The 26,120-nt window shown below is 47.4% G+C and overlaps 1 protein-coding gene across 4 annotated transcripts in view; it reads left to right on the top strand.

The window, feature by feature from the left end:
* SUPT5H (SPT5 homolog, DSIF elongation factor subunit) overlaps positions 1 to 25,724 on the top strand; it is a 65,655-nt gene extending 39,931 nt beyond the window's left edge. For all 4 annotated transcript variants that reach the window (XM_068250460.1, XM_068250459.1, XM_068250457.1 and 1 more), the window contains 8 exons: positions 3,223 to 3,325; positions 9,285 to 9,415; positions 10,227 to 10,332; positions 11,970 to 12,128; positions 18,545 to 18,713; positions 19,597 to 19,800; positions 19,957 to 20,052; positions 25,252 to 25,724. In XM_068250460.1, coding sequence (XP_068106561.1) covers positions 3,223 to 3,325; positions 9,285 to 9,415; positions 10,227 to 10,332; positions 11,970 to 12,128; positions 18,545 to 18,713; positions 19,597 to 19,800; positions 19,957 to 20,052; positions 25,252 to 25,392 — 1,109 coding nt within the window. In that variant the 3' untranslated portion in view covers positions 25,393 to 25,724. The remainder of the gene's footprint in view (positions 1 to 3,222; positions 3,326 to 9,284; positions 9,416 to 10,226; positions 10,333 to 11,969; positions 12,129 to 18,544; positions 18,714 to 19,596; positions 19,801 to 19,956; positions 20,053 to 25,251) is intronic.
* The last annotated feature ends 396 nt before the right edge of the window (positions 25,725 to 26,120 follow it).

Genomic DNA, 26,120 nt, shown 5'->3' with positions numbered 1-26,120 from the left:
CCAGTACTTTCCATCCCCTGGTCACAACCCACCACCCTGCCCTCCCTGCTCACATTCCCCCACTATAGTATTTTCCCCCCCTCATTCTTTCCACTACCCCACAGATACTATTATAATAGTTGACATACTTTGCACCAACAAGAAAAGAGATGTTTTTCTTTGACAGTTTCTACGTCTGTATACAGCTCCCTGACATGCTTTACATCTCTGTCATTTTGCAGTGAGATACTCCGTTCGTTTATTGCCTGATGAAGCGGGATGTTTGCCCGTGAAACGCGTTGCACTTTTATGTAGGAGTATGTGAATAAATTGTGAATTTTTTTTCTACAATCAACAGCGATTTTTGTCTGTTTGTGTGTGGACGGTCCACCACCGCCACCTAAACTGTTTTAAACCTTTTATCTTGTTTTATCCTACTGGCGCCTCTGTATCCTTGCATATCATTATTTATTGGTACACTGTCACTTTAAACCTTTTTAAAGAGAACCCGAGGTGTGTTTAAAGAATGTTATCTGCATACAGAGGCTGGATCTGCCTATACAGCCCAGCCTCTGTTGCTATCCCAAACCCCACTAAGGTCCCCCTGCACTCTGCAATCCCTCATAAATCACAGCAGTGCTGTGAGGCTGTGTTTACATCTGTAGTGCCAGTCTCAGCTGCTCCCCCACCTCCTGCATAGCTCCGGTCCCTGCCCCCGTCCCTTCCCTCCAATCAGCAGGGAGGGAAGGGATGCAGGCGGGGACTGGAGTTCTGCAGGAGGCGGGGAGAGCAGCAGACTGACACTTTAGAGATAAACACAGCCAGCTCTGACAAGCTGTTTGTCAGCAGCATGGCTGTGATTTATGAGGGATTGCAGAGTGCAGGGGTACCTTAGGGGGGTTTGGGATAGCAACAGAGGCTGGGCTGTATAGGCAGATCCAGCCTCTGTATGCAGATAATATTCTTCAAACCCACCTCGGGTTCTCTTTAAAGGTTTTTCATTTTCAGTGAACGTTTGATGCTATCGAGCAATCATTCATTTTTAAACTGGTGCACGAACGTGCTTGCGGGGGAACGACGAGCGCGCAGCAGCGGGATTGAGTGCAGGACGTGATTCTCATGTCCTGGAATTTTTAGGGAGGCAAATTAGGATGTGAGAGTTACGTCCAAGAATGGGAAGTGGTTGAAGGACATTGAAAAAAGAAAAAAAATATATTTTTATTATTTTAAAGCAGATACAGAAACTGACAACAAAATCATTTCCTGCGCAGGAGGGGTTGCTACTAACTGCTCCTTGTATACTCTAATAACCACCTTGCTGTTAGAAATCTCTACGGGTGGTGGGGAGGAGTTAACATTTCCAGCAGTGTGTGTTTATGGTCCTGACTCCACACATCGCACAAAGACATTTTCCTTTATCAGTGTGTCTCCCCCTCCCAGCATGGAGGCAGCAAGAGCCCAGGAAACAGGAGGTGCTGCAGACAGCCAGGAAAGTTTTATAACAAGTAGCCAGTCAGGATATCTCTCTGAGGCTGTGTTCTCAGAGATTGAACATTTTTTGTGTGTCAACAATTTTTTAAAGGACAACTGTAGTGAGAGGTATATGGAGGCTGCCATATTTTTTCCTTTTAAACAATGCACATTGCCTGGCAGCCCTTCCTTTCTATTTGGCTGCAGTAGTGTCTGAATCAGGCAAAAATCAAGCATGCAGCTCATCTTGTCAGATCTGATAATAATGTCAGATCCCTGATATGCTGCATGCTTGTTCAGGGTCTATGGCTAAAAAGTATTAGAGGCAGAGGATCAGCAGGACTGCCAGGCAACTGGTATTACAAGGAAATACATATGGCAGCATTCCTATCCCTCTCACTACAGTTGTCCTTTAAGTCCATGACATGCTTTGCCCCATCCCCAGACTATTAATATGAAAGCAGATTTTACCACTGTGCTACAACATAGCAGTCTGAATTATCAGACTGAATGCACTGTAAACTGGTCCTTATGCGATGTGAACTGGCCCTGAGATTGCCGACAGCTCTTCAGGGTGCTGTAGCTCTGGAGCGAGCAGCTACATACTATGGTACTGATAGACCAAGGATCCCCAGTACAGTGAGGGACCTAATTATTCCAGTCAGCCCAGATCATTGTTCAGTGTTGGGTAACAAAAGCAGGAAACTCTGTCATTTTGAGGCCTAAATATTACAGAGCTCTTTGCTCTGTGTCCATTCTCTGCTGCTTTGCAGTGTACTGTGTAATGGACATCTTCCATAGTCATATCAATAGAGCACCTTCTGAGGACAATATAGGCAGCAGCTAGCTACACTTGCATAGGAATCTGATGCAATGTTCATGGGAGGGACTGGGGCTGAGTTTGAACTGACACATTTCTGCATGGCTGAGACATTCTTTATTTAAAGGAACACTATCGATTGATATGTTTTTTTTTCAATTGAGATAGGAAATGTTTGGGAAATGCTGCTGAGTACTGGTGTATACATTTGAATCCTTATCTCTTTGTTTACCGTTATCTAATTCCTTTCACACTTTTCTGAAGGCAGTCTGCTGTAAACTGATGCCAGAATAAGCCATGTGGAGGGGGGGACACCATCATAGTGCAGTGTTCTCCCCAGAATTTTTTTCCAGCCGGGTGGCATGAAAAAATAGCCGGGTGGGGCAAGATGAGGGAATGCAGGGCCAGTGCTTCTGTGCGCAACTCTGCTTATAGCATAAGAGGAGATGGGACGATGACAGGGTGCTCATCAAAACTAGCCGGGTGGAGCACCCGGCTAAAAGAGCCTGGGGGAAAACTGTAGTGGACATCTGTTAACCCTGTGTGTGCAGAGAGCTCAGTCAGAGACAGGCAGAGCTTTCTCGCACAGAGAGCAGAGGAAATATGCAACATAAACGTGTGTGTGCGTGCGTGCGTGCGTGCGTGCGTGCGTGAAACCTGATACCTGAGAGGCTTTTCTTTTCATATAACTTTGCTTCAATTTTACACTGTTCTTAGCATGTCAGACTGCAGGGATTCTTACAGATTCATACCTCTGCAAATGAGACATTCCAAACGTAGCTAAAATCTACGTACAATGAATTAAAGCTTTTGCCTCTGATATTTACCATGAAAAGTAGGAAAATGTTTACACAGCTACTTAGACATTATTTGTACATGTTCATTTTAGAACACTTGGTTCAATAGCGTTCCTCTAATGTTCACTCTGCTGACCACAATGGTTTCTCTTCCAGGCTACATTGGAGTCGTGAAAGATGCCACAGAATCCACAGCCCGTGTTGAGCTGCATTCAACGTGTCAGACTATCTCTGTGGACCGACAGCGCCTCACTACAGTGTCAGTAACATACCTGGCCTATTCCATGAGCCCTGTTAAAGAGAACCAGAGACTAAGCACCCTCATGTATTTCACCATATACATCAATAGGAACATGACAGTAAACACCTACCCTGCTCTCTGTTTCATTCTTCTCTGCTAAATCTGCCAGTTATCAGCCCTGATAAGAATCCCCGACTGATCATTAAGTCTAGCTTTCACCGGAATGATTATAGCTGAGTCAGTCTTCAGTGATGTCTTTTCAAACCCAAGTCATGGCCTTATGGCTCTGCTTTCCTGCTATTTGTCCTCGAAACAGCAAAGCAGAGCCATAAGGGGTCAGGCTTGGGCTTGAAAAGACATCACAAAAGACTGACTCAGCTATAATCATTCCGGTGAAAGCTAGACCAGTGGTTACCAAACTTTTTTGGGTGAGGGCACCCTTGATGGCTTTGAAATTTTTCAAGGCACCCCTCGGCAAAAACAACTACAGAAATGCCGTTATGACCTTTAGCAGGCAACGACTCACTCCAAGTAGCTAGTAATGCTTATTAGGCACCACAATTACTCTCATGTTCAACTTCAACCATGGTTGGGGGGACTAAAGGTTAACTAGTAGGTAATGCAGCCAAATTATATATCAATGTGCAGTTGCATTACCTGATAGTATTGCATAAAGGATGGGGATGCATGCCGAGGCACCCCTGAAAGGTATCCGAGGCGCACCAGGGTGCCGCGGCACCCGGTTTGAGAACCCCTGAGCTAGACTGAATGCTCAGTCGGGGATTCTTATCATGGCTGATAACAGGCAGATTTAGCAGAGAAGGATGAAACGGAGAGCAGGGTAGGTATTTACTGTCATGTTCCCATTGATATATATGGTACAATACATGAGGGTGCTTAGTCTCTGGTTCCCTTTAAAGTGGATGCATGTTGTATTTTTTGGGGGGACAAGCTGACTAGGGGGAAATTAATGGTTGGACTTTATAGGGAAGGGATCTCGAATGCCTTTGCCAGACCCAGTAACCTTGGCCATATAGGTTGCTTTCACAGATCTCTCCCCTGGTGGTGCCTAACCCTGAGAGCCCCCCAACACCCCCCCCCCCCCTGCACCTTAATCAGACATGTTGCAAGATGTCAGGCCGACTTGCTGGATCAGCTGTGCAGCAGTAACGGTGAGCAATATTGGGGCGAGCGTTGAAAACCCTGGCGATGTTCCCCCAATTTGTGTGTGCATGTATGTCATGGATATGTGCTACAATGTGCAATTATACATTACCTGTCCTGTGTCGCGGTGCCCGTCCGTCTTTCGCCTCTCTTCTATTAGCTGCATATACGCTGCTGGCGCGTGGCATCACACGCACCACGCCGGCAGTATGTGATGTCCGTGCCATGCCGGACATAAACACACACACGGACATTGCGAGCTCAGCCAATTCCCCAGAGATTTCAAGCTGAAATCGGCCTGCGGTGTATGGACAGCCAACAGATCTCTAATAAGATTCAATTAACCCCCTTGGCGGTATGAAAAATACCGCCAGGGGGCAGCGCAGCAGTTTTTTTTTAATTATTATTTTTTTAAATCATGTAGCGAGCCGAGGGCTCGCTACATGATAGCCGCTGCTCAGCGGCATCCCCCCAGCCCCGCCGATCAGGAAATCCCGTTCAAAGAACGGGATTTCCTGGAGGGCTTCCCCCGTCGCCATGGCGACGGGGCGGAATGACGTCAGCGACGTCGGGACGTCATTGGGAGACCCGATCCACCCCTCGGCGCTGCCTGGCACTGATTGGCCAGGCAGCGCTCGGGGTCTGGGGGGGGGCCGCGCGCCGCACCGGATAGCGGCGATCGGGCGCGCGGCGGCGGCGATCGGGGTGCTGGCGCAGCTAGCAAAGTGCTAGCTGCGTCCAGCAAAAAAAAAAATTAAGTAAATCGGCCCAGCAGGGCCTGAGCGGCACCCTCCGGCGGCTTACCCCGTGTCACACACGGGGTTACCGCTAAGGAGGTTAAGAGAGAGATTTGTCTCTTGACCAAAAATGCTCATAATTGCTAGATGTATTGGCACCTTTAAGGGGCCCATACACCTAACGATTTTCCTGCCGATAGAATCTGCAGTGAAATTGTTGCGCAAAACGCGGACCGAACGATCGATTTCCGTCCAAAATTGATCGTACCCGTCGATCCCTCCGGAAGACTTAGCTCGTTCGCCCGCGGGTCGGGAGTGTGTCTATAGGGGCGTTCGAATGACCGACGCTAGCGACAATACATTACCTGTTCCGCCGGCGCGTGTCCCCGCTCTCTCACCTGTCCCTTTTCCGCTGGGCTCCGGCAGGCTTCACTCCTTCCTGGCCCGACAGGAAGTTTAAACAGTAGAGTGCCTTCCACTGTTGAAACTCCCCCCGGCAGGAAGTAAAGTGAAGCTTCAGCCCTGGAGCCCAGTGCGGAGAAGACAGCAGAGACCAGGAGACCCGCGCCGGCCGGATTAGGTAATGTATGCGCGGGGGGGAGGGCTTGGGGCGCGGCGGCAGCAGCTCCACAGATTGTGAATCAGTTTCATAGTGAAATCGATTCACAATCTGTTTGCAGTAAAGGCAGCCATCAGATTCGATCAGAGAGGGACCTATCTGTTGGTCGATCTGATGGCAAATCGACCAGTGTATGGCCACCTTAAGACTAGCCAGCAGAGTCTGCCCTGTGCTGAGTTATCTCACATAAGATAATGCGGGTGGGGTTGCTGAAAGGTTAAGGCTGTTTCCCACTTGCTTCCGGATCAGGTGCGACCAATGGGAGAGGACAGAATTATGTCTCCTTTGATGGCTATATGGGGAAGGCATCTGCCTGGCCCGGGATTGTCGCGGACTGCACAGAAGTTCGGCCTGCTTACTGAAAGGGTTTCCTGCAGATCCGTTGCAGCGTGCCAAGTGTGAATGACGCCTATGTATAACATAGGAGCCATTCACTCTCCACTTAGCAATGGCCGGAGAATGGACAAAAAAAATGTCCATTCTCAGCACTAGTGGGAACAGAGCCTAATTCAGTTATGTGGGGAATAAAGCCACAGGAGCTTTGCACAAGTTTTAGAAGTGGTATTTACCACTTTTTATTTCTACAACAGATTAGCACTAGTGTTTCACTATTTTACTAGTATGACATTTCTAGAAATTCATGCAAAACTAGTGCAAAAGTCTAAGTACATAATTTACTCTCAGAACCCATTCAGATTACAACTGTAATTAAAGTGAATCTAGCGAAGCTGAAAAAAAACAAAACAGAAATTTGCCGAAGGAGAGGGAAGGCTCTGAGCCTCCCTGTTCCTCTCTTTGTCCCCACGTTCCCCTGAAGGTTCCTCAGTTCTTATATCCTGCCGCGGAAGGCTTCCGAAGAGGGGCTGCTCCACGCTGCGCATGAGCGAGCGAGAGAGGGCGCTCACGCATGCTCAATACGGATCGACACGTCTTTGGGAGCACTCGGGCTCCTAAAGACTTCCAAAGCCTGGGGCAGCAGCAGGGAGCAGTGATTGCTAACGGAGAACGCGGGGACCAGGAGAGAAACGGGAAGGACCTAGAGCCTTCCCTCTCCTTAGGTGAGTATCTTTTTTTTTTTCTTCCCAGCTTTGCTTCAGATTCCCTTTAAATAGGTAGAAAATAGAAAGAAAAACATTGCTTTGATAAATGTAGCCCTGCCAGTTGTCATGTGATATGAAGAATGTTCTTATCTATATATATATATATATAATAGACTAAGTGCCTCAACCTTCAAACAAGAAGAAGTACTTTGCATGAGAAAATTTATGCGTGCTCAAACACCAAGTTTAAGGCCTCTTTTCCACGGACTGTTGAGCTGTGTGCTCAGCAAGCAGTTACCAGGCAGCAGTGAGCAGATACCAGGCAGCAGCAAGCAGTTACCAGGCAGCAGTGAGCAGTTACCAGGCAGCAGTGAGCAGTTACCAGGCAGCAGCGAGCAGTTACCAGGCAGCAGCGAGCAGTTACCAGGCATCAGTGAGCAGATACCAGGCAGCAGCGAGCAGTTACCAGGCAGCAGCGAGCAGTTACCAGGCAGCAGCGAGCAGTTACCAGGCAGCAGCGAGCAGTTACCAGGCAGCAGCGAGCAGTTACCAGGCAGCAGCGAGCAGTTACCAGGCAGCAGCGAGCAGTTACCAGGCAGCAGCGAGCAGTTACCAGGCAGCAGCGAGCAGTTACCAGGCAGCAGCGAGCAGTTACCAGGCAGCAGCGAGCAGTTACCAGGCAGCAGCGAGCAGTTACCAGGCAGCAGCGAGCAGTTACCAGGCAGCAGCGAGCAGTTACCAGGCAGCAGCGAGCAGTTACCAGGCAGCAGCGAGCAGTTACCAGGCAGCAGCGAGCAGTTACCAGGCAGCAGCGAGCAGTTACCAGGCAGCAGCGAGCAGTTACCAGGCAGCAGCGAGCAGTTGTGAGAGTTTGAGAGCTATTTCACTGCCTATTCACAGTCCATGGAAAAGAGGCCTTACCCTAGCAAGTCTGACAATGCAAATCTGGCCTAATTGGCTATTCATGAGGCAATGCTCATGCAAATGCATGCACAAACCAATACCACAAAGCAGTCACCCTGCTACATGCTACATTAGCACTATCCGGCTTAGTGCACACCAGAGCGGTTCGGCAGCGTTTTGCGATCCACTTGCGGCTGCGGATACGCTTGGGTAATGTATTTCAATGGGCTGGTGCACACCAGAGCGGGAGGCGTTTTGCTGAAACGCATACTCCCGAGGTGAGGCATTTTTTGGATTGCGGAGGCGTTTCTGCCTCCAATGTAAAGTATAGGAAAAACCCAAACCGCTCTGAAAAACGGCAGTTCAGAGCGGTTTTGCAGGCGTTTTTGTTACAAAAGCTGTTCAGTAACAGCTTTACTGTAACAATATATGAATTCTACAACACTAAAAACGCTTTACAAAACCGCAAAATGCTAGTTGAAATGCTACAGAAAAATAAGAAAAAGCATTTCAAAATCTGCTAGCATTTTGCGGATCTGTTAGCAGTTTTTGGTGTGCTCCAGGCCTCCAGGAGCGCCACGGGGAGGATTCCCAATGCCCCCTTTTTATACAACTGGGGGGACCGCAGGGTCCCAGGCTCTCTCACTGCCTGGAAACCACAGCGGCACCCCGGAGGGGGAGGTTGGGTGGCGTGGACGACCCCCCCCCCCCCCCCCAAGTGTGGCCAGCGCCGGGGATAGCCGTCTGCACCCACCTCCCAATATTAAAAACAGGCACTTACCTTAACGTCCATTGCGTTCTGCTACATGTGCATTAATTTGGGGGCACCACATGAGAAAGGAGAGAAGCATGGGTCACCCCGAGCTTTAGAGCTCAGGGCTGGCTCACATACAGCACTCCAGAGTGGGGGGGGGGGAGGACAGGCGCACTCACTCCAGGGTTCACACCACCGGAGCAAGCCATCCACCACCTGCCTCCAAAGGATACAAACTGCACAAAATGCTTTCCATGAGAAAATTAATGCGCATGTAGCAGAACCCAATGGACGTTAAGGTAAGTGGCTGTTTTTAATATTAGGAGGTGGGTGCGGACGGCTCTCCCCAGCGCTGGCCATGCTTGGGGGGGGGGGGGGGGGGGCGGCTGCGCCACCCAGCCTCCCACTCCGGGGTGCCGCTGTGGTTCCCAGGCAGCGAGAGAGCACTTTGCAGTATTGGTTTTTTGACCCTGCATAGTTTGGCATGCGAAAGCAAATGCATATTTGCATGAGCATTGCCTCATGAATAGCCAATTAGGCCGGATTTGCAAAGCCAGACTTGCTAGGGATAAACTTGGTGTTTGAGCACGCATACATTTTCTCATGGAAAGCCTACTTCTTGCTTCAAGGTTGAGGCACGTACTGTATTAGATAGATAGATGCGGCGTATGCTACGACGCGGGTTGGCTAGTAGTTTATATAGAGACAGTGACTAGCATGCTTATCCATGTAATTCATGATTCTTGTATTTCTTCCTCAGTGGTGCTCGTCGTGCAGGAGGAATGACCTCTACTCATGCCAGGACCCCTATCTACGGCTCTCAGACCCCCATGTATGGTACCGCCGGCTCCAGAACCCCCATGTATGGCTCACAGACTCCAGTACACGACGGTATGCTTATTCCTCATTGTCTTTCTCAAGGGTGAAGAGCTCAATGTCGAACCCAGAGCTTGATTTCAGTGGGCCGAAATTAAACTCTGGGACCAAGTTGCAGAGTGACATAACTGTCTAGTGGCCACCCCTCTCACTTATAAAGTTCCCCGCTGTCTGATAGCTCCCCTACACCCCCTATACATTTCCCAGATGTTTAGTGGTCCTCCCCATCCCCTATACATTTCTCTGATGGTTAGTGGTCCTCCCTCCCTTACACAGTTTCCTGGTGTCTAATAGCCCCCTCCTTCCCCTATACAGTTCCCTGATGTTAAGTGGCCCTCCCTACTCTATACAGTTTCCTGGTGTCTTGTGCCCCCCCCCCTCCTATACAGTTCCTTGATGTCTAGTGCTTTCATCCTCCCCATATGGCTTCCCTGGTGATCTAGGTCTTCACCTCCAGTATAGCTTCTCTGGTGATCTAGAGTGGGCCAAACATAATGCAAAGTGGGGAAACCACTCGGGGGGGCCAAATTTGATGGTTCCGAGGGCCAAATTTGGCCCACAGGCCTGAGTTTGACATGTATAGTCTATATTGTGCCATCACCCTACATCATGGTGTGTTAGTCCTCTGACCCTGATTACTTCTCTGCAGAGCCGGATCATCCACAAGGCAATTCTAGGCAGCTGCCTAGGAACTGGAGAGAGTCTAGGGGACTGGTGGATGCCCCCAACAAATCTAACTAAAAAAGCCAGATGATCATCAAGGGTGGACAACAAATGTTATCTTGCTTAGGGCCCCATTTCATCTGAATCCTTTTCTGTTTCTCAGGGAGTCGTACGCCCTACTATGGATCCCAAACTCCTGTACACGATGGAAGCCGGACTCCCGCACAGAGTGGCGCCTGGGATCCCAACAACCCAAACACCCCTTCAAGGTAACTTTATTTAGTTGAATTTTACTGACTCTTATATGCTGGTATCTCAGACCACTGGAGGGCGCACTCTGCTCAATAGTTTTTTTGCTCTTTCTGTTCACTGTGCGATTACATTCCAGGCTGTGTTTAACTAAGCAGAAGCCAGTACTTCCTGGACTGGATTAATTCACGGTTGTGATATTAGTAAATGTTATTGCCAGTTCTTACCTCTTTGGCCTCAATTCACTAAGGCCCGTTTCCACTACTACGGAAATCGGGCTGAATCAACAGAGTTTCTCCGCAGGCAAATCGCGCAGGGAAACTGCCACAGGGGATAATGCTGCCGCCTGCCGAATGGCTTGCCTTAGCGTTTCGGCCGACATTGCAGCATTTTGCCGTGCAGGTGCAGCGAATCCGTCGGCTGCGTACTCACTGAACAAGGAAGTGCCGCCACGTCTTGCAGGACGCATGGTGGCTACTGGAAACGGGCCCTAAGCATTACTGCATTCGGTAATGCTAAAAACGGCTGATGTTGCCGATCACCTTCCCAAATTCCAATTCATTAGCTAATGGGAACCCATATTTAAATAAAAAAAGTCAGATACTCACCTAAGGAGAGGGAAGGCTTGGTCCTAATGAGCCTTCCCTCTCCTCTCCCGGTGCCCCCGGTGCTGCGTTGGCTCCCCGCTCGCATCTCCCGCCGAGGGGACTTCGGAAGTTTTCGGGGCCTGAGTCCTCCCACACTCAGGCTCCCGAAGCATTTCCGAAGCCTCCCTTCGGCCGGGAAACAGCGGTATTTGACCGAAACAGTCGAATACCGATACGGGGGGAGCCAGCGCAACAGCGGGGACCGAGAGAGGAGAGGGGACGCTCTATGGGACCCAGAGCCTCCCTCTACTTAGGTGAGTATCTGACTTTTTATTTAAATATGGGTTCCCATTCACTTTAAACCTATTACCACACAGAAAATTAGAGTTACCGACTAGTGAGGTAAATCACCGACTTGTGTGGTAATTGCCTCGAGAAATGCCAAGAGATTGCAATTCACAAAGATTTATGCATTCGGTAAACCAAGCAAAAGTGTTTGATATTTTTCTCCCGCTCATAGCAGCCGATAACTCACACTTTCCATGCTTCCTCCATGCGGTAACTTTGACCGACAGCCTTTAGGAAGAGCCAGGTAGCCCTGCTTCTCAAACTGATTTAATAGATATGATGGAAGGCAAGTCTCTTAAATACAGCGCGTGCAGGGTAGTGCTACGTAGAGTGAACTCCTAAATTACGTGTGCTGCTTACTAAGTTCCGGCTGTTCCCTTTATCTGCCACGAAAGCAGAATGTGTAATTTAGGAGCAAATGCTACGCAGCACTATCACGCGTAGCGTGCTCTGATTAATGCACGCTGTGACTTTTAGGCTTAATGAATCAAGGTGTATGTGCCTTGATTCTGAGCATAAAATAGCCCCCCATGATCCTAACACAGTCTGTCAGGTGAGGAGTGTGCATTGTGCAGCTTGTTACTCATGCAGGAAAAGGGAATACCTGGGCAGTGTGTACTGAAACACAGTTATCAGATAAGTGCAGTCCATGCCATGGGAGATTAGCAGACTAAGCCACCGCTTGCATTGGTGTAAGAATGATCTACTTCTTCCATTCATAGGGCGGATGAAGAGTATGACTACAGATATGACGACGAACCATCTCCTTCTCCGCAAGCCTACGGAGGAACGCCCAACCCCCAGACTCCAGGTTATCCGGATGTGCCCTCTCCACAGGTCACTGCCCCATACCATCCGCAGACCCCTGGGACCCCTGCCATGTAAGTAACATTTACCTTTACTTTAAAGTCTTATACACATCTCAGTGTCCTTGGCTGACTCTTGTGTGTGTTCAGCGGTCCTGACGTGGCAGCAAGTGATCTGGAGTACCGGAGCAAGTTAGAGCCATTGCTCATCTCCTTGGCCCTCCTGCTTTGTCATTCGCCCACTTCCATAGCAACAGAACGTGTCACTGGGCTCTAGGCTAGTGACATAATTTGGCCCTACACTGTAGTCTCAGTGATCAAGGTCCAATGCCTGTGGGCAACAGCAGGTGTGCTTGTGCATGTAGCCTAAAATAAATCCGGGTGGGGAACCTCTGTTCAAAAATCATATCTTCCCAAGGCTGCCCATGCCGCCATCCGGCCGATCGCCACCTGGGACCCTCCTGCAGATCTCCTCCGCTCTTCTTTTCATGCATGAGCGAAATTACATGGAGATGTTCATGAATGAAGAAGAGCGCGGTTGAGGGAGAAAACGAACAAGCTCTTGTCAGATCTCTTTGTGGCGGGGTCCACGTGTGGCAACCATGGACCGGAGGATGGCATGGGAAGCCTCTGCAGGATCTAAACTTTAGATAAGATATATAGACAAGTTACTTGTTATAGTTAGTTTTTCATCTCGGATCCGCTTTAAGTCTGAAGCAAGAACTAGTTTCACAGCCTAAAGCAACCCGTCATAATCCTGCTTTTATTCACTGTATTGTAGGGCTATAAATGGCAGTGTCTGGTTGCTATGAGAAACAAGATAAGATCCAGTTAAATTAGCCATGGATCTTTATCCAGTTCTGCTCCTCAAACCAAACTAGTGTGAGGCCACATAACAAATATTAGATACTTGGATGTTTGGGGAAGCCCAGAACAATGTATTTAGCCAGATGCAGCAGGCAGATAAGTGGGGGACCATGTTATTTAGTCTCGCATGCCATCATGACTGAAGGTAGATCCGTAGAAGGTGGTTTGCTACGAGATTATTGAATTATGTGTTGCAGAGGGAACTGGAGTGCTGGATCGTCTTAGTCGTATGCAGGCCAAGTCCATTCTCTTCCTTACGTCTCTTTCTCGAATGTGTTGCATTGTGCATCACGTCATTGTTCCTCCTCTCCCCTCCATAGCAATAGAGCGCGTCACTAGCCTATAGGTTACAGCACTCAGCTCCGAACTGTTGCCTGAGCGATCAAGTCCCCAATCCTGCAGTGAGGGCTTGTTCACATCTATGGCTTTTTTGCCCTTTTTTTAAGCGCCGGCGATTTTGAAACTCGCCCTAAAAAGCTTGTGCAATGATTCCCTATGAGAGTGCTCACATCTGTTTGTTTCCGAGCGAAGCGCTGCCTGTACCATTTTCTGAGCGTTTTTGCTCAGTAGAAGGTACAGGGAAATTGCAAAGCGCTTGAAAAATTGCGTTGTATAGCGCTTTCCCCAGCGCTTTTAAGAATAAATACATTGTATTTATTATTTTCCGGGTCAGAGTTCACTTCCTGACTGACGGAACCAGGTAGACCAGCACCCAAATGGGGACAGATGTGTGCTAGAGTGGATAGACCCAGTAGCCCTGAATGGGGTTTTTTTTGCGTTTGTTTTACGCATACATTTTTACGCATACATAGATACTTGTACGCATATAGTAATGCGTATTTTTTTACGCGTATACTGACGTTTTACGCATGCGTACAGGCGTACGTCATGAGGTCACCATGACATTCCAGGAAGTGTATTTGGCATGACACACGGGAAAGGAGCTGTAGTTCCCCATCAGGTCCTCCATACTTTGTCAGTTAGAGGGAGGAGGTAAGAACTATTTCAAATTCTTAGGACTGAGTGTGATTGGTCTTGTGGCATAGTGGGTGTAACTTTCTAGGTTGCCTTGCAGTTCCCCATCAGGTCCTCCATGTCCTCTCTGCGTCCTGATTGGTTGTTGTGCACTGATGACTTGTATATATAAGAGTGGCAATTATGTTGTATTTCAGAGAGAGCCTGATACAGCTTGAGGAAGGACCTTGTCCGAAACAGCGTCTGTCGCTGTTATGGCTATCTCTTTGTCTTTTTAAACAATAAAAGAGCTATATATTACTGACGTGGTGCTGTGAACTCTTCGTGTTGGACTTTACTTGACCCATTCAGGGCTACTGGGTCTATCCACTCTAGCACACGTCTGTCCCCATTTGGGTGCTGGTCTACCTGGTTCCTGCATTTATAGCCCACGACGTTGGCACCATGGGTGACACAGAAGGAAGCCTTGCTGCTATTACCTTGGCTTACACCAATGATCAAGCTGTCCGTGTTATGTCTGAAGTTGCTGGAGGAGTGTCCTTTTTACAACAACCGGATCATCTTTTCTTGAAAAGAGAATTGGAACAGCTAAATCGCAGACGCATTGACTATGACATCCATGCGAAAACCTTGGCGGAATACCACCGCGTCGGACGCATTCCTAGACAAATGAGGGCCAATGTGCCTCCAACAATGTTTCCGAAGGATGGTGAGTTTTGTACCGGGTGGGAACATATCTGGAACAAGGCAGCATTTGATGCTATGGTACATCTGGTGATCAGAATACAACGTGAACTTTCCATCCTGGATGATAAGATCGCCAAAATGATTACAGATCTCCAAGCGTTGCTGTCATTGGAGGAATTCACCAGTTTTCAGGAGCAACTGAAGTCCAAATTAGAGATCTATCAATCCATGGCAGAGGTGGAGAAAAGAGATAAATTTCAAAGAGATAGTAATGACTACTCATCCGGCTTTGTATATGCATGGCAGAAAGTTTCGTTTGGTAGAGGCAGAAGGCCTCCCGTATCGAAATCAAGAAAGCCTCGGCAAACACCTAAACGGTCACCAAGATCTGGTGGGGGTAACAATTCCACTGATGTCCCAATATCATCTGATGATAGTGCTGCTAGTGGCTCCCAACGAAAAAACGAATCAAGCGGAAACAACAACGACAGGGTACGCGTACCTCTGTCCAACAAGATGAATTTGAGAGAACGAAGGAACCAGACTCCTCGTTAGTGGTGAATATATCCAGTTATCAATTGAATGACACAGAGTTACGAGTATTGAATCATGGCCTTGGATTCTGTCCAACCAACCCGCCTGACTTTTTCCTCATTGAACAAGAGTGTTTTCGCTTTTTACGTAATATCAAGCTTAAAGTTTTTTTCACCAATAATGCTTTTTTGTCCAGATCTCAATCTCCTGAGGAGGGACTTTTTACAGCTAAAGAGTTCGGTTTGAGAAAGAAAAGTTCTTTTTCTCTGCCAAGTAATCCTGCAATTGATATGTTTGCCTCAAGAATTTTGGAAGATGTTCGATCTTTGGAGAGTAATTTCCGTAGTGGACATTTACAGTATAGGTCCAACATGAATCAATCTGAGAGATTGGCTCTTAAGAGATTGCAGACAAACTTAAACATCACTATTAGGGCGGCTGATAAAGGGGGTGCAGTGGTGGTCCTTGATGCTAGCTATTATAAGGAAGACATTTTTTCTCAATTGAATCAACCTGATGTTTACAAGAGACTTACTGGCGATCCTATTCACCGTATACGCAAAAGGATACAGACTGTGTTAGATCAGGCTTATTCTAGAAACATCATAGACAAAGATATGCGTAGATTTTTGTCCTGTGACCACCCTGCTACCCCTCAATTTTACACACTACCGAAAATCCATAAGAACCTACTCTGGCCACCGGGGAGACACATTGTGGCCGGGGTAGGTTCGATTTTTGTCCCTTTGGCTCAATTTTTGGACAGGCTGTTACAGCCTTTTGTTGTATTGTTGGATTCATATTTAAATGATACAACTATGTTTCTTGATAAGTTGAACAATTTGGATGTCGGATCTTCTGACATTTATTTGGTCACTCTTGATGTGGAAAGCCTCTACACCTCCATCCCACATGATGGGGGTGTAGAGGCTGTAGATTGGTTCCTACTTACTCGATCGGATCTCTCTGAGGGGCAGAGGAAATTTGCTATTGCTTTACTTAGGATTATATTGGAGGAAAACTACTTTGTCTTTGAGGGCGTATACTATCAGCAGTGTAGGGGGACCGCCATGGGGTCAAATGTGGCCCCCTCCTACGCAAATCTTTATATGGGCCTATATGAAGAGGCATTTGTTTATACACACGAATATTATCGTAGGCATGTTGTATGCTGGCTACGGTATATCGATGATATTTTTTGCGTGTGGAGGGGGTCCCAGGAGGCCCTGGCGGTCTTCCTCACTGATTTACACGAGAGCTGTCCAAGTACTCGGTTGACGGCCCATGTACACTCTGACCGTGTTGCCTTCTTAGACACTGTGGTAATCCGATCTGGAACGACATTCCAAACAGATTTATTTGTTAAACCAACTGACCGAAATTCTTTACTGGAATTCACCAGTTTTCATCCTATCTCTACCCGGGAACATATTCCGGGCGGCCAGTTGGGTAGGGTTAGAAAGATTGTCACAGACCCTGCCGTCAGAGAGACCCGTATTGTAGAGATGAGGGAAAAGTTCAGGCGTAGAGGTTATCCAGAATACACCTTGGAACAATTACCTTCACGTAGGAAACGTGTCTGGGCCAAGACTCCCCTTTGTCTCCCGTTACAATACCTGCAGCAATCAGCTGGGATCTATTGTGAGGAGACATTGGGGCCTCTTGAAGGAATCCTTTCCTCATATTGAGGAGTTCCGCTATCCGCCCCTATTTTCATTCAAGCGGGCCCAGACAGTTAGAGACAAAATCAAACCCAAGTCTACTACCCCTGTGGTGACCTCTAGAAGAGGCACTTTTCCTTGTTTGGGCTGCCATTTATGCAGTCATATTGTGAGGGGTGATACGTTTGCGCATCCATCCAGGTGTGAGAGGTTTTCCATACGGGGCCTCTACACCTGTGACTCATCGTATGTCGTTTATTTACTTAGATGCCCTTGTGGGTTGGTTTATGTGGGTGAAACCACACAGCGGCTGCGCGACTGTATCTCCTCTCACAAATCTGCTATTAGGACACGTAGTACAGAACAAGCTGTTTCTCAGCATTTTACTTTGTGCCGTCACACGGTTTCACAATTAAGAGTCCAAGTCATAGATGGGGTTCCTGGGGATTTCAGGGGTGATAGAGCAAAGGAACTCCTCAGGAGGGAAGCTTTTTGGATCAAACGCCTAGGCGCATTGGGGAATAGTGGATTGAATAGGGACTATGATCTCTCATTTTGTATTTAGCTCTGTTGTCTTTTGATACATGGATTGGCTTGATTGTGGGTGGGGGTAGGGGAGTAGTATGCTAGTGATATCTTGAGATCCACATTCTTTTCCCCTGTTGGGGTCAGTAGTAGTTGGAGTATATCCAGGCTTTAATATATGTGATGTATGTCTCTTTTATGTAATTGGGACGCGGGGATGATATGGGTGGACCTGTGTTTTGAGTTTCACCACTTCAGATAGGCCAGCCCACAGCCATTAATTTTGGCCACTTTGTTGATGTTCTTATACTTTTGGTATTTTTTGATATCCCCATGTGTCGTGCCAATATTTCTTCCCAATAGAAAGTTTTTTATGCGTTTGAGGGGCCCTTTATGCGTCTTTTTCTGCATACATGTACTCTATGCTGTTTTTTTTGCGTTTGTTTTACGCGTACATTTTTACGCATATAGTAATGCGTATTTTTTTACGCGTATACTGACGTTTTACGCATGCGTACAGGCGTACGTCATGAGGTCACCATGACATTCCAGGAAGTGTATTTGGCATGACACACGGGAAAGGAGCTGTAGTTCCCCATCAGGTCCTCCATACTTGTCAGTTAGAGGGAGGAGGTAAGAACTATTTCAAATTCTTAGGACTGAGTGTGATTGGTCTTGTGGCATAGTGGGTGTAACTTTCTAGGTTGCCTTGCAGTTCCCCATCAGGTCCTCCATGTCCTCTCTGCGTCCTGATTGGTTGTTGTGCACTGATGACTTGTATATATAAGAGTGGCAATTATGTTGTATTTCAGAGAGAGCCTGATACAGCTTGAGGAAGGACCTTGTCCAAAACAGCGTCTGTCGCTGTTATGGCTATCTCTTTGTCTTTTTAAACAATAAAAGAGCTATATATTACTGACGTGGTGCTGTGGACTCTTCGTGTTGGACTTCCTGACTGACGCCAGGAAGTGAAAAAACAAATCGCTCTGCAAAAGTGCTTTAAAAAGCGCTTTATACAAAATCGCAGCGCGCAGCTAAGCGTCGGGAGGAGAAAAAAAACGCAAAATCGATGCCTTCATCGATTTTGATTTTAGCCAAATTGTAAATGTGTACGGACCTTTACTCTGTGCCTTTTTTGACGCATGTCCCTCTGACTTGTTTCAGTAAATTTGATTTTCCATGGATGAGACACCCGGCATATCCACAGTCTGCTCACCATCTTCCTCTTGTAACCCATAACAGGTACAACACAGACCAGTTCTCTCCGTATGCCGCTCCTTCACCGCAAGGCTCTTACCAGCCTAGTCCAAGCCCACAGAGCTACCATAATGTGGCACCGAGTCCTGTTGGCTATCAGAACACGCACTCTCCAGCCAGCTACCATCCAACCCCATCACCCATGGCTTATCAGGTAAGATCTCCGACACTAAGCATTGCATGTCAGACGGGTGTAGTCCTAACACTACTTCTGTGCAGGTCTCAACTAAGGTCCCTACTTGTTCTATGGGTCATCAGACCGATGCTCTTTTTCATAACTCTATTGCTGAGTCATTAAAGTGGAACCTTAATCGATCTGTGACATGATGATATAGACGTGTTTATACAGCCAACAATCCCAAAAAACTCTTTGCTAATGAAAGTCAATGCAGGAGAGCCTACAGGAGCGATTGCGATTAGGCAAATCTCTGGTCCTGCAGCACTTTTGGAGAGAATGCGCTCCAATGCAAAACATAGGAATGCTGCAAAATTGCTTTTCTGTCGCTGTACAAAAGCGATTTTGCACCGGTTTTGCTACACGAACCTTACAAAAAATGCTAATCGCAATCACTCTACAAATCAATAGCACTGAAATAAAATCACTTCTAAAAGCGTCGTACAAAAGACTAGCAAAGATGCTGACCGATTGCGATAGTCATTAGTGATTTGTAGTGGGCACCTGGCTGAAGGTTGTTTAAGGAACCATCATTTTACCACACTTCTGCTTGTAACGTTACTGGTGCATGCTTTACAAGCTTTGGTATATATTTTTGTCTTTATTTATTTTTTTCACATTTGTTCATGTGCTCCGTGTCTTCAGACTCCACCCACTTACATGCAGTGTGTTGGGCAGGGTGGAGTCTTCAGACTCCACCCACTTACATGCAGTGTGTTGGGCGTGGTTTGTGTTTGCACAAACCAAATCTTTTCTGTAATGGTGCTAAACTTACAGCTGACAGACATGCACAGTGCAGGTCACAGAAACCTCACGCAGTTTGTATATCACTTTACTTAGCATGTCCTCTCTTCTCTTCCAGGCAAGTCCGAGCCCCAGTCCCATGGGTTACAGCCCCATGACCCCTGGGGCGCCGTCACCTGGCGGGTACAACCCCCACACACCAGGATCCTCTATAGAACAGGTTTCCAGCGATTGGGTCACCACAGATATTCAGGTCAAAGTGAGAGACACCTTCCAGGACAACCAGGTTGTGGGGCAGACCGGGATCATTCGCAGCGTCACAGTAAGTACTGTCTGCATACAACATAAGGAAGACCTCTTGGTCATTTTGCAATGATAACCATGCCGTAGCATATGGTGGAATGCTGTGGATCATCAGGTGGTCACTCTGAAGCGTGATGTATGATGTTAATCCATTGATCTCTTCTGTGGTTTGCAGGGAGGTCTGTGCTCTGTGCTGCTGCAGGACAGTGAGAAGGTGATCAGCATCTCTGGAGAACACATAGAGCCCATCACCCCCACCAAGAACAGCCGGGTAAGCTGTAGTTCACCTTTGTGTTGTATGCCAGATTAAGGACTAGACATAACATTTATAATTTTATTTTCTCCTGGCGGACTCAAAGCTGCAACCACTAGGGTGAGCTCAGTTGACAGTAGCAGTGTTAGGGAGTCTAGCTCAAGGACTCCTTACTGAATAAATGTTGACTTATTGAACAGGAAGAGCCGAAATTTTAAACCTGGTCTCCTGTGTCAGAGGCAGAACCCTTTAACCAGTACACTATCCAGCCACTTTAATGTAAGTCTGAAGCAGAAAACAAAACAGATAAGGAGAGGCAAGGCTCTGGGTCCTATAGAGCCTCCCGTCATTCCTGCTCCGGCTCCCCTGTTAGCTCCCGAAGACTGCTAAAGCCTCCCACGGCGGGAGATTTAAACGGAAGTGCCTGCGGGCGGGGGAATGAGAGGATGAGGAGAGGAATGGGAAAGTTCTACAGGACCCCAGAGCCTTCCCTCTCCTTAGGTCAGTATCTGTTTTGTTTTAATTTTCTCTTCAGACTTGCTCAAAGAGAAACCGTGACCAAGAATTGAACTTCATCCCAATCAGTAGCCGATACCCCCTTTCCCATTAGGAATCTGTTCCTTTTAGGCCTGTTTCCACTACATGCAGAATGGATGCAGAAAAACTGACTCCAATGAATGCCTATGGGAAATCTGCATCAGAAAAATCGCGTGTAGTGGAAACAGGCCTATAGGCTTTCATTGGAGTCAGTTTTTCTGCATTTAGTCTGAGTGTAGTGGAAACAGGCCCTTTCTCAAACGGATCATCAGGGGCCTCTGTATGTCTGATTTTGCGGTGAAACCCCTCCCACAAATGTCAGCACCTCACAGCACTGAGCTACTGGCATCACACTGTGGGAGCCTTGTTGCATTGTGGGAAATAAAAGCTGTTTACAACTGCCCAAAAAAGCAAGCAGCATCTCCTTCCAGTGACATCACCTGCCAGCAGTAAAAATGTCACCATGTGATCAATGTCAGAATGTAAATCAGGGAGAGGAAAGATGTTACAATGAGCAAACACTGACTAAATCATTTATACATAATTATTGTAAAAAATAAGCACTTTTTTCCTTACATTATTTTCACTGGAGTTCCTCTTTAAAGCCAGATTAATCAGTCTCGTTTCTAAGCGTAACCCTCCTTTTTCTTGCTATGTGTTAGCTATGCTAACACATGCTATAGCTATGCTAACACATGCTATTGCTATGCTAACACATGCTATTGCTATGCCAACACATGCTATTGCTATGTGAGAGCTGTAGGTAGCAAGATTACTTCAGTGCTGTAGTGGATCTCTCCAAGCTTAAAAAATAAACCATACATATTTACACATAGTTATAGAATATACCGTACTTTGGTCCCAGAGTAAAATGCACTGTGCACAACTTATTTCCTATGTAGCTGTCACTTACAGTAGATCTAAATAATCTGACTGCTTTGAACCTCTTCCTAATGAATTTGCACTAATGTACCTCTTCATTCTGGATTCACAAGGTTTATTTTTACTTTCCAAAGCACCCCCTAAGGGTCTAAACAAGGATGCCGGCTGTGCTGCCTGCTTGTGTGCCAGTATTCTGGCAGTTGGACTGCGCCATGGCAGCTCAGGGAATGCTACTGAAAGCAATAAAGGAGACCTTTAGAATCCCCTCATGAGAAGATTGCCACTAAGAAGTCCGAAGTCATGAACTTAAAGTGAAGCTGTCAGCTATACTATCTCAGGAAAAAAAACAACACATTTGATAAATACTTGCTACTTACATAACAGATGTATTGCACTGTCCACATTTTTATTTTAGTGATTTTTCTATAGTAAAAAAATAGAAAACCCTTTTTAGGATTTTCCATTTTGTCTGTGTCTATCTTGAAGCCAATCCTGACATTTCCTCCCTTACACTGTCTGTGTATCATTGCCCGCCCCCCTCCCAGTCTTCTGCCACTCCCACCCAGCACTGCAATAGAAAGTGCATTGAGAAATATTGGCCAATCAGAGAGGAACAGTGATGTGGGAGGGGAAAATAGGAGGGAAAGAGGCTTCAGTCAACCGGGCTGCATTAGTTAAAGAGACTCTGAAGCGAGAATAAATCTCGCTTCAGAGCTCATAGTTAGCAGGGGCACGTGTGCCCCTGCTAAACCGCCGCAATAGCGCTGCTAAACAGGGGTCCCTTCACCCCCAAACCCCCCACTGCGACACTTGGTCGCAGACTTGGTCGCTCCTGGAGGCAGGGCTAACGGCTGCAGCCCTGCCTCCAGTCACGTCTATCAGCGGCGCATCGCCGCCTCTCCCCCACCCCTCTCAGTGAAGGAAGACTGAGAGGGGCGGGGGAGAGGCGGAGATACGCGCTGACAGACGCGCGTGGGGCAGGGCTGCGGCGGTTAGCCCTGCCCCAACCAGGAAGCGCTCCCCCGCTGAAACGAGGGGATTTGGGGGATCAGGGACCCCCGTTAAGCCGCGGGATAGCGGCGGTTTAGCAGGGGCACGCGTGCCCCTGCTATCTATGAGGTCTGAAGCGAGATTTATTCTCGCTTCAGACTCTCTTTAAGTCTGAGTAGAAAGTAAAGAAGGAAAAAAGAAAACCCAGCATGCCCTGCAACTTCCTTTGTGTGGCAGATGTACCAAATAAAAGCCAGGGAAACTGGGGAATGATGTTTTATGGAGAAGAAAAATAAGAGTGATTTTTAACTTTTGGATTGCCTGGTTAGCATCCCTATTACTTGTTTACCTTGATAAAAATAAAGAATTGATATTGATTTTATGCAGTTACTCTTTAAGACGGCCTACTGTAAGTCACATCAGCATGGGATAAAGCAATTTGCAATGCTGTTTAAAGTAAACCTGTAAGTTTGTAAAAGCAAAAGGTTAGATACTTACCTCAGGAGAGCTCCAGAGGCTTCTTCCGTTTTCCTCCACCTCACCTTTCCAGGGCTTTGGCCTCCTAAAGCTCACGGCTGTGCTTCTGTAAGAGAACGAGAGCGGCCGCGCTGCGGAGAAGCACAGACCTGCTCAGGCTTCAGTGCAAAAAGCTGAACCCGATCGCATCCGTGCTAACTTTTATGAGAACTGTAGACACTGCTTCTTCCCTTCAGGCTTGCTGTAACATATTAGAGGAGCACGAATTCCTTTTTCACAAAATGGTGGGATGCTACTGCCTTACGTAGATGGCATGAATGCCCTGATCCCTTCCAGAAAATTAGAAGTGTGTAAAATAGCAGGCAGTGAAAACAGCGATAAAGTAAAGAGAAAGGGTTCACTGTCAGCATCACTCCTTTACAAGTAGCCTCTAAAACTCCATACTCACATTACATGAAACTTAGCTGAGGAGGCTGATAAGGACCACCTCTATGTATCTACAGCAGCCCTCAACCACCTACAGAAGCCCCCTTTCAGCCAGCGATCCACCTTGCGGATCACTTCGACTTGACGGCTGAGAGCATTGTTCTCACCACTTATTCCACTGTGTGGCATCACTCCAGCTTCCACACACCCCTCCCCCTGCATAGGAACAGAATATGTCGTTAGCTTGTAGGCTATTAGCTTGTGCTTGTTCAGCCTCCGCTCATCAGTCATACTTGTGAATGATGCTTAAAGGGAAGGTTCAGGGAGTAGCAAAAAAAATAAAAATCCAAATCCACTTACCTGGGGCTTCCTCCAGCCCGTGGCATGCAGGACGTGCCCTCTGCGCCGCTCCGCAGGCTCCCGGTGGTCTCCGGTGGCGCGCCCAACCTGGCCAGGCCCTGCACTTCAATCTGCTTCTCACTGGTGTGCGCTGACGTCATCGGACGTCCTCCGGGCTGTACTGCGCAGGCTCAGTAGCCTGGCCAGGTCGGGCGCGCCTCCGGAGACCACCGGGAGCCTGCGGAGCGGCGTGGAGGGCACGTCCTGCCTGCCACGGGCTGGAGGAAGCCCCAGGTAAGTGGATTTGGATTTTTCTTTTTTTTTTGCTACTCCCTGAACCTTCCCTTTAAGGCAACGTCTCCTCTTCTGCAAGCAAAGAATAGACCTGCAATGCCGATGTAACACTTATTCTTTCTACAACCTCCTCTCCTTCTGACTATAACCACCTTAGCATCCTCCAGTCCAAAGCTAGGCATGCACACTAGATTTTCATCTACTGATTGGCTGCCAGGAAGACCATTTGGAAAGCTAATGTGAATGCCACTGTCCTCTAATGTTGACTTGATCATGGTGAATCATGGCCCATATCTGCTTTTCTTCTGTTGTAGTCCCTGCAGTGGGACTCCTCTCAGTTGTCCTCTTTCCTCCCCCTTCCAAAACACAGAGCAGGCTTCTTGTACAGCTGTACAAAGATTGTTTTCAGAATGATCTTTCAACATTAGTTATTGAAATGTGTGTATTATTAGCTTTGTGAAATGAGAGAAAAAGAGTCGGCACTACAGATAGCAGCAGCTTATTAGCAGAGGGGGTTTGAAATAGACCGACAGGATCAGGATCCAATCACTCTGGTGCAGTAGCATGCTCTAATGATGGCAGTCAATGCTGTGTGATACAGAGAAGGAAGAGATTCGGCACTGCTAAACTTTGCTTTTTAATCCAGGGTGAGACATACATGAAGTCAATTACATACAGTAATAGGCTGTGACATACCAGTGTATCAGGAGCGGTGCAGTATCGGTGGGTGCTGGGTACAAATAGCCTTACGGCCATCACAGCCTCCGTAGAAGCACGTTACCGCGCGAAACAGCCATAAGGCTATTTGCACCCACCGATATTGCACCGCTCCGGATACACATTAGCTTTGTGCTTGTAGAATGTGGACTCTATGAACTCTTTATGTGCTTCTCGGACCACAGTAATTGAAATCTGCACACTGATTAGGAGCTGTTATCCCTGCTAAGGTGTAGATTTCAACTACTGCGCCTCTCTCCCATCACTGCAGCCCACTCACTCTGCTGTCGTTATGACAGCAGAGCTCCATGTGCTGGTCAGGAGCCAATTTCATTGGCTGCTGACCCTGTGGTTGGCTTACAGTGATCACAGGGTCAGGAGCCAATGAAATAGTCTCCTACTGACAGCAGAGCAAGTGGGCTGCAGCGATGGAAGAGAGAAGCTAGAGAGACAGGTCCATGCGGTGGGATGTCGGTGAGACTTCTGGGGTATGTAAGTGGTTAATGTGTGTGCTGCATTATTTGCCCTTTCTGAGCCCATATATCTTCCTCACAGGTGAAGGTCATTTTAGGGGAGGACCGGGAAGCGATGGGAATCCTTCTCAGTATTGATAATGACGATGGCATTGTACGAATGGACCTGGATGACCAGCTGAAGATTCTGAATTTGCGCTTCCTGGGGAAGCTAGAGTCGTAAGCCTCCCCCGCCGCTCCTGTGCTGACACAATGAGCCTCGCATCAGCTGAATGGTTTCTAGGGAACCAGCATCGTAGCATGGCGACAAGTTCCAGCCTAATACCGACCAATGAGCCTCAGGAGGATAGATCTGCAGCAGACCTGGACTATCGATTTCTGTGCTTTCCTTCCTGTGTTTCAGCAGATGTAAATTTTGTGTATGTCACTTTTGTGTTTTTACTTTCCACATCACCTGTTTTCTTCGGGTTCAGCAGATGGTATTGTGTAATCTCTGGTGGCGATCCACTGTGTAATATTTATATAGTGCAGTCAATAAACCGGAGAAACAGTGAATGTGTGAGTCTGCCTTTTTTTTTTAATCTAGTACCATCGCATATACTAACAGAATGACGAGAGTCATTTAAGTGGTTCAGTGTACTTTAGCTTCAGTTTCAGTAATAATTTAATTTAACTACATCCCTGAAAATCTCACCTGAGCTCCCAGGGGCGTAGATCCTCATCCCTGTCTGTGCGCACCCCGCACCTGCATGCAGCTCCCTCCCCCCCCCCCCCTGCGGTTGTGCACAGATTCGGGAATAGGAAGATATGTTCCTAAACCCAATCGCAGTGTTTAACATTGAAATGATTGCTGTTGCAACAAGCAACACAATAATTTCCTGTAAAAATGTAATTTCCTGTTGGCTGAAATGCAGCTTGAACTGAGTTTTAACCAAACAGTAGAATGTGTGA

The sequence above is a fragment of the Hyperolius riggenbachi genome, chromosome 8 (assembly GCF_040937935.1).
Source record: "Hyperolius riggenbachi isolate aHypRig1 chromosome 8, aHypRig1.pri, whole genome shotgun sequence".
In the NCBI taxonomy this organism is placed as follows: domain Eukaryota; kingdom Metazoa; phylum Chordata; class Amphibia; order Anura; family Hyperoliidae; genus Hyperolius; species Hyperolius riggenbachi.
This window is presented reverse-complemented; position numbering and strand designations above follow the sequence as displayed.